The sequence below is a fragment of the Hemibagrus wyckioides genome, linkage group LG02 (genome assembly GCF_019097595.1).
Source record: "Hemibagrus wyckioides isolate EC202008001 linkage group LG02, SWU_Hwy_1.0, whole genome shotgun sequence".
Taxonomy (NCBI): Eukaryota; Metazoa; Chordata; class Actinopteri; order Siluriformes; family Bagridae; genus Hemibagrus; species Hemibagrus wyckioides.
The window spans coordinates 3765431-3774635 of NC_080711.1; the positions used below are offsets into that span (position 1 = coordinate 3765431).

The window sequence follows — 9205 nt, forward strand, 5'->3', positions numbered from 1 at the left end:
AATGCCACGACATCTGCTGGTCAGGTTGTGTAACTACACCTTAAAATTCTGTATAACAAGACGATGTAAGGTGTTTCATTTTCAGTCGAGTAATCTAAATCATGATTCTAAGCGGTATATAATAATAAAAAAAATTAGTTAACTTAATTATGTAAAGAAACGTGTTATTTTTAATCAACAGAAATGTGAAGCTGGGTTAATGAGGATAAATTACTCGGATTACTTAAGAATGTAATTCACAGTCTCGGGTGAGATTATGAGGAAGTTTAGTTATTTGGAATATCTCATTTCTCATACAGCGACTTGTATTTCCGGTAAAAGATCAACCCACATAACCTCTTCCTGCTCGTTCATGTCTGTGTGTTTGGATGGGTTTAGAAACGCCGGCGTTTAGTCGCTAGACGCAGTAAACTGATCTTTCTGCGTCATACTTGTTTTTTTTTAGTCCGTTTTTACACTCGACTAAAGAGAAGAACGGCTTTAAATATGTCTAACGACGGGACACCAGGTAAGATTCAATGGTTTTTTCTATTCTTTCTTTAATCCATGGTGAAGTCTACACGGCCTAGAGATGACATTTTCTCCTGTCCTGCACTTTCAGATGACCAGATTGGAGAAGCCCTTTTAATCAGGTCAGTGTTATGAAACAAAATCAGATTTTTCCTTTTGCATTTTTTCCATCACTTCATCACTTCTTTCTGTGTGAATTCAGGATTTCTTAGCCAATGGGTCAGTTTATTTGTGTTATAAAATATGATAAGGTGATGATGATGATGATGATGATACAGACTGTATACATACATAATAAAGAGATAGTTTGACAAATCGAAAGTGAAAGTAAACCTTTTTTTTAAGCAACCCGGAAAATGGATATTATCGTCAAATAAAGTCAATTTTTTTTTACTTAAATCAGTTAAAAAAATCATCTCAGATTTGATGGTGTTTAATCATGCTTTAGATTCACGATGGTCATGTACAGGTTTATGAGCACGAGACTCAAAACGATGTCATTTTTTGGATTTTGGAGAAGATGCGCCACAATTGCAGATGGTGTGATTTTAAACTGATATATTTACACATGATAAAAGCTTTTTTTTTAAACTAAAGTTTAGGCCCAAAAATGCCCACTGCCTTTACTAGTTTTTGTTAACCTTTCCTTTGTTCCTCAGGCATCTTCATTTTTCTCATGCCTGCAATACATGTACAAGACAAACCACAGAAAGAAAAAAAACACTGCTAAAGTTTTCAGTAATTCAGTTCAGCCGCTGCAGACCTTGTTTATAGGCTGCCATTAGGTTTTGTCCTAAACAAATTACCGTGTATACACCAATTATATATTTATATACACTATATTGCCAAAAATTTTGGGACACCCCTCCAAATCATTGAATTCAGGTGTTGTTTTTCAGGGGTTGGACTCGGCCCCTTAGTTCCAGTGAAAGGAACTCTTAATGCTTCAGCTTCATACCAAGACATTTTGGACAGTTTCATGTGGGAACAGTTTAGGGATGACCCCTTCCTGTTCCAACATGACTGAACACCTTTGGGATGAATTATAGTGGAGACTGTGACCCAGACCTTCTCGTCCAACATCAGTGCCTGACCTCACAAATGCACTTCCAGTGGAATAATCAAAAATTCCCATAAACACACGCCTAAACCTTGTGGAAAGCCTTCCCAGAAGAGTTGAAGCTGTTATAACTGTATAGGGTGGGACAACTCCGTATTACATTCATGTGCATGTAAAGACAGACGTCTCAGTTTTGGCCTGTCTCACAGTCCCCCCTCTAATTCATCCCAAAGGTGTTCTATGGGGTTGAGGTCAGGACTCTGTGCAGGCCAGTCAAGTTCCTCCACAACAAACTCACTCATCCATGTCTTTATGGACCTTGCTTTGGTCACTGGTGTGCAGTCATGTTGGAACAGGAAGGGGTCATCCCCAAAGCATGAAATTGTCCAAAATGTCTTGGTATGAAACTGAAGCATTAAGAGTTCCTTTCACTGGAAGTAAGGGGCTGAGTCCAAATTCTGAAAAACAACACCTGAATTCAATGATTTGGAGGGGTGTCCCAAAACTTTTGTCATTATAGTTTATAAGCATAAAACCAGTTATATTTTTGACCCATATCAATTAAGGTACTTGATAGTGAGTCTCCTTGAACAGTCCAAACTCAGGAGCCAAACACTGTTTTGTTTTTATTTTTTTCTCCCAAACGAACGTGATTTTCCGGAAACGTTACAGAACAATTTCTGAATAAATCAATTCATATCTAGCATCATAAATCACTCCTGCTTCATGAACGTAATGTAAAACATGCCGATGTCATGAGCAATTCTGTTTGCCCCTGGCTATTTTCCATTCAAGTGAATAAGTGTCTCTGTATCTGCTTGCTTCCTTTCTATTTTTGCTTTCTATGTAAATTTCAGTTTCATCTCCTTCTCCTATTTGTGTTCCTTTGGTTTTGTCTATGGTTTGGGTTTTGACCACAGTTCATTACAGTACATAATCCCTAACACAAACCTCAGCGTTTCTGTCTCGTCAATACCTGTAAAAGATTCCCATTAACCAGTTGCACCTGAGTATAATGAGTAAACATACATATTAAAATGAAAAATCCAGATCTTCATGAATTCTGAATAGTATTACGAAATGAAATGTGTCGTCACAATTTGTCGTAACATTTTAGTTCCTCGTTAACTTCCTGAAGTCTGTCAGGGACACTGTGATATTTTTTCTTTGATGGGTGAATCTTTGAAGCAACACACTAAAATGGCAAAATACATTTTACGCCGCTTTCTTGCTGCTTGAAAACTTTCCCAAGATGTTTTTCTTTTTGGATAATCTCACCAGGATGCTGTGGATTCATAACTACTTCTGTAATCGTTTATGTTTTTCTCCTATCTTTTCCACCAATTTGGTCACCTGCCCATTCCCACGTACCGCTTTGATTGACAGGGGGAGAGAGAATAAGCTCCTCCCACCAGAAAAGGTCAGTTTTGACTCACTCAGACTTGCGTCTTTAGCATCCTCAGCATTCGGACTTGTGATCTCCTGACGTCAGGGTGAACCTTTTACTGTTGAGTCACTCATCCTTAAGCAAACTCCTTACTGATCATCTAATGAACACTTAAAGAACCCTAGAGGAACGGTGTTTTTTCCTCATAAGACTGTAATGACTGTAGATCCATGTGTCCTTCTCTGATGTACAATAATGTTTACCTCAGATTCTTTTAGTTGTTCCTGTGTCCCTGGTTCCTGGTTCCTTGACCCTCCTAATCTTGACCTGGTCCTAAAACCGTCTCTCTTTGTGTCTTCAGGGTGGTTAAGGATCAGATGGTGAATATCACTCCAGAAGGAAAATTCTGTCTCCCAGAGGTTCAACCTTTACACAACGCGCAGCACCGGAAGCTGTTGGATGAACTGGCCAAGTCGGTTCGAGTGATCGGTGACCAGCTTAACCACGAGCAAAACTTTAATAAGTAAGTGTGACCTTTTTTAGAAAAACGGAACTGAATGTGCCTTTTACTGAATAATATCAGAGCTCATGTGAAATTGGCGCTAGCTGTGTCCCAAATTGTGTACTTATGCACTAAGTTGGTAGGATAAATAATGCGTGTAATGATCCAACAATAAGAAGAAGTCGTGCACTTCATGATGCACTTATTCACAGTGTGGAATGTTGGACAATTTATGCACTCAACACTCGCAGCTTTACATATGCAGTGGAAGAGAGGCGGGGCTACCAGAAAAGGAAAAAATTGCATGATGGCTGACGCCTTTTAAATTATTCCACGAATCCATGGTTTATTATTCTACATCTTAAAAATTCAGCATATTTTCTAAAGCTAGTGAAGCAGCATCGTGTTATGTTATGTTACTATATTACGTTGTTACGTTACGTCATGTTACATTATGTTACGTTATGTTAAAATGTTACATTATGTTACATTAAATTATGTTACTACGTTACGTTATGTTATTTTATGGTATGTTATGTTGCATTATGTAACGTTGTTATATTACATTATGTTACTTAACGTTACCTTACGTTATGTTACTGATGTTACATAATGTTACATTATGTTACGTTATGTTACTTTACATTATGGTACATTGTTATGTTACATTACGTGACTGTTACACCACGTTACCTAACTTAACATTATGTTACGATTAGGGCTGGGCAAGTTAACACGTTATTATCGCGTTAACTCATTAATTAATTAACGTGGACAGTTATTTTATTGTGCAGTTTTTATTATTATTTTTTATTATTTTAAATGTCTGTTGCTCACTGGCTCTGAATACACATACAGACAAAGCATGGGTGATGGGAGGGGTGGCATCTTGATCCGTATTGACTCGGGATGAACAGGAACCGGAAAAGAAAAGAACTGGCGGATAAACAAACATGGAGAAAGGCACCGAACTTTTACATGGACATTTACATTTTAAACTTCTTCCAGACGGCGGATGGATGGATAGATAGATAGATAGATAGATAGATAGATAGATAGATAGATAGATAGATAGATAGATAGATAGATTGATGCGGGAGGGAAATCATGCGATTAATCACAATTAAAAATTTTAATCGTTGCCCAGCACTAGTTATGATATGTTACGATACATAAGTCACATTATGTCACGTCATGTTACATTACATTATGTTACAATACGTTACGTTATGTCACGTTATGTCACTTTATGTACATTTTGTTGCATTAATTTACATCACGTTATGTCACATTACGTTATGTCACGTTACATTACTTTACTTTGTCCCGCTATGTTATGTTATGTCACACTATGTTACTCTATCACGTTATGCTATGTTACGTCATGTTACAGTACGTTACATTACTTTGTTACGCTATGTCATGTTATGTTATGTTACTTTGTCACGTTATGTATGTTATGTTACGGTATGTCATGTTATCTCACTTTATGTTATGTTACATTATGTTACAATATGTTACGTTATGTTATGATACGTTACGTTATGATACGTTATGTTACGTTATGTTATGTTATGTTAGGTTTTGTTGGTTTGACGTTTTTGCCATTGACTAGGAACATCTTGTACCTCCAGTTAGTAAAAAAACATCAGTGCTTCGAGACAAAACTTCAAACCCTTCTAACATTCATACACTAGATGCTAGATTACACACTACATAATCATGGGGAAGGTTAGCGTTTTCACTCATCCCTTTCTTTCTCTCTCTCTCTCTCTCTCTCTCTCTCTTTCATTCTTTACTCCACAGTCAGATCGATGGTTTAGCATGTCAGTGTGATAAGACGATTTTTTCCAAATTGGTGGAAGGCGTCTTCAGCGACGGAACCATCAACTGGGGAAGAATCATCGTGCTGTTCTACGCGGTCGGAAAGCTGGCTGTAAAGGTCCTGAAGACGTCTGTTGTGCTGTAGATCTCTGTGTTTGTGTTGTGTTTTTGCTCCATGGCTCACATTCTTCATTTCTTCTTGAGTAGATGGTTCTGGCTAACCTGCCCACCCACTTCTCGGAAATACTGGAATCCTGTTTGGATTACTTCAGGACAAAGCTGCTGGGATGGATTCGCAGCATGGGCGGATGGGTAAGAAGAAAGAACGCACACGTTAGGAAGGTTATAGTGCAATTTAGTTCACCAGAAAATAGATCATTTCTCTGTCCTTATGATAGAAAATACTGGCTATTTTTTATTTTAAAGTCTTTTGTTTTGACTGATTATTGATCTGAGATGTTTCCATCACGCTCCTGTGCATGTGCTAAGAATTCCACAGGGTTTAGCCCTTTAGTTAGCATAGAAAAAGAGTAGAGTTTTCTTTTCTTGGTGTAGATTTAGTAGTTTAATGATTTGTGTTTTTGTCAGTCAGTCAGTGAGTAATTCAGTCATTCCTGTGGTTTTTAATTGTAGCGCTCCACCCTGTTTCAATGTCGTTACAGATCAGCAGCATTTCGGCTATGACTCAATTCTCTATCGAGCATATCTCTGCCTCGTCTTTCTGCGGCATCCTGTCTGTCGAAAACCTCTTTGCCTTTGTCTGTGGGGTCACGTTGGGGAGCGTCATTGTCTGGAAGCTCAGTAGGAGCAGCTGAAGACGATGATAGAGAGAGAGGAAAAGAAAAGATGGAGGCTGGGAGATGATAAACAAGTTGCACTGTGGCCAGTCTTTTAATGTGCGTGTTTTTTGTTATTTTTTTTCATCATCATACATCCAGATCTTTCTTCAGTTTAGTACTTTAGATATAAAGATTAATGTTGAAATGTTTAATGTTTAAAAAAAGTAGTCTGAAATGTTCACGATCTACAGCAAAAGCTTTAATTGTGAAGCAGTGGATTTTGTCCCTCTGCTGCCTGCAAGACGAATTACAGTGAAACTGGACTGAGGGTCCTTAAGAGACATTCTCATTCCTGTTCCTGGAGAACTGAATGTCCTGCACATTTTAGTCTTCATTACCAGCCTAGGTGTGTTCGATAGTGGCAGTTTTAGACCAGTTTAGTAGAGGTGACAGACTAGGACCCAGACTGGGACCAGTTAAAACTGGACTTTCCTCCTGTTTTGTTGTGTCCATGTTACTGACTGAAGGTCTTTAATAATTTGTAGTGTTTCAGAAATATTTCTGTTTATAGCTTACTAGGGGTGGAGATATTCATAGAAAAGCGTTTGATATCAAACCCATTTCTGCTCTCTGAGATGCTCTGAGTGTTTGTTCCTCTAAAAAGCAGCTCAGATTTCATCTTCGACCAGTAAAATTCAGTGTAAGGTTCTCCAACAGAGGGAAAACCACACGTCTAAACACACACTGAAAGCCAACAGACCCGTTTTAGATCAGACTCACAGACATATTGAATGAAAACGTCCCATAATTCTGCTGGCAGACTGGAACACTTGTGTGCTGGTAAAAAGGGTTAAATCGGCCATTAAGAAAGACTTCTGTACTCAGTGGTATACAATAATGTGAGGTGACTGATGCCTTCACTGTAACATGTTGATCTGGTCTTTATTTCATGCCTCTGTATGAGCAATCAGGCTACAGAATATACATCATAATTATTTCCAAGTCTCTATTTAAGGTGGATTAGGGTGCATTAGGGAACCTGTGTGTGTGTGTGTGTCTAAAAAAAACCACACCTATGGTACTAGAGCAGGAAAAAACAGGACAGAAGGTTCTCCAGGACCAGAGATGGAAACTTGACACAAAGCCTCAAGTACAGTTTAGAGTTCATTCAGTTTAGGGACGTGGCTTATTACCTGTGTGGATAAATACGAACAGAAAGTGCCGAAAAATAGGTACGATATTTTTAGGTACGAAAAATTGTTTTCTTGTAATAGATTAAAGGTATAAATGATAAAGTATAAAATAGTCAACAAGACTAAAGTACTAGAATGTAGAAAAGATACTCAGATGACTGAAAATGTGACTAAAAATTGATATATATTTTTTCATTTTGGACTGATTTTATCTCATGCTCTTGTCATTACGCTATAAGATGAATTATCTTCAGCAGCGAAAGTGACGACGGATTTTTTTACTACACAGTAGGGTGAGCTTTAGTGATGGTTTGTTCTACATGGCTGTGTATTTATTTTCTTTTGTAGCAGCTCTTTTTTAACACCTCAACACCTCTACCTCCGGAAAAAGCACAGCGATGTCACTTGAAGATCCTGAAAATTCACTCCAAAACCTTTAGCAATTTTTTTTATTTTAAAATAAAGTGCTTGTTAGTTTGTTTTTGTTGAAACGTGATAGTAATAATATTCGATTGGATGGAATTTTGTGTATTCTCACAGAGCAGCCTAAACGGTACGGAGAGAGATGTAGATTGATCTCCCATGATCATATCATACACATTATAAATGGTCACTTCAGGTCTCTGTTGCCACCATAAGTTTACAGTCAGGAACCCGATCCCTCTTAGAAATGATTGGTTTCTTGGGTAACTCAGGTTTCTTGGGGATGGACACTCACTTCTCACTTTGCTCAAGGAATACTCAACAACTCAACTAAAAAAATAATAATTTTGCAATATCTATGTCTGTATCAATTTTTGATAACGATCCTGAATATATACGAAATAAAGATTTCTTTAAAATATTCAGAATGGTCTCTTTTTTTGTGTTACACTTGATAGGCATGAATATACTAAAAACTAAATATAATATATATATATACAAATATTATAATGTAAAATATATATATATATATATATATATATATATATATATATATATATATATATATATATATATATATATATATATATATATATTATATTATATATTATATATATAAAAGAATTAAATTATAAAATTATATCATATTAAAAAATATTAAACTACAGTGAAAATGAGTGTAACTAATGCTGTGAATTAATCATGTTCATAATCAATCATGTTGTATTTCTATTTATTTATTTTAATTTATATTTATTTGTGATATATGTATTAATTTATTTATTTTTATTTATATAATAAACTTTTTGGTAGCTATAAATTTAGTAAAAGTATTATTTTTATGAGACAAAAAGGTTTAAAAATGCACCTTGAAGCTGTTTTATTTACTGTTAATCTATCTCATGATAAATTTAAAATATTTAAAGACATAAAAAATAAAAACATAAAAAATCCAGATTGACATTTTTTACCTTGTTAAGTCACGCGCTCGTCAAATTGTGCATGATTCTTGTGCATCGTTCACTAATAAGATGATATAGAACCTGTGAACATCCTCCTTATTAATTTATGTTGAATTTTGAGAGGTGATGTGAATAAGACTGATGATCTCCTCATCATGGCACCTGTTAGTGGGTGGGATATATTAGGCAGCAGGTCAACATTTTGTCCTCAAAGTTAGAAGCAGGAAAAATGGACAAGTGTAAGGATTTGAGCGAGTTTGACGAAGGGCCAAATTGTGATGGCTAGACCACTGGATCAGAGCATCTCCAAAACTGCAGCTCTTGTGGGGTGTTCCCGGTCTGCAGTGGTCAGTATCTGTCAAAAGTGGTCCAAGGAAGGAACACTCGTGAACCGGCGACAGGGTCGTGGACGGTCAAGGCTCATTGATGACCGTGGGGAGTGAAGGCTGGTCCGTGTGATCCGATCCAACAGACGAGCTACTGTTGATCCGACTGCTGAAGAAGTTAATGCTGGTTCTGATAGAAAGGGGTCAGAATACACAGTGCAGGACGGGTCAGGGCTGTT

General features: G+C 36.9%; 1 protein-coding gene across 1 annotated transcript; it reads left to right on the top strand.

The window, feature by feature from the left end:
* Positions 1-189: 189 nt before the first annotated feature.
* Positions 190-8099, top strand: LOC131371022 (apoptosis regulator BAX-like). The gene is made up of 6 exons (XM_058418728.1): positions 190-508; positions 602-632; positions 3319-3480; positions 5266-5401; positions 5491-5595; positions 5946-8099. The coding sequence occupies exons 1-6, from the start codon at positions 487-489 to the stop codon at positions 6096-6098; spliced, it is 609 nt and encodes a 202-aa protein (XP_058274711.1). The 5' UTR covers positions 190-486; the 3' UTR covers positions 6099-8099.
* Positions 8100-9205: the final 1106 nt, after the last annotated feature.

Coding starts and splice junctions, on each gene's coding strand:
- LOC131371022 (XM_058418728.1), top strand. CDS start 487: ATGTCTAACGACGGGACACCAG. Junction 633..3,318: donor GGAGAAGCCCTTTTAATCAG/GTCAGTGTTATG, acceptor TTGTGTCTTCAG/GGTGGTTAAGGATCAGATGG. Junction 5,596..5,945: donor TTCGCAGCATGGGCGGATGG/GTAAGAAGAAAG, acceptor ATGTCGTTACAG/ATCAGCAGCATTTCGGCTAT.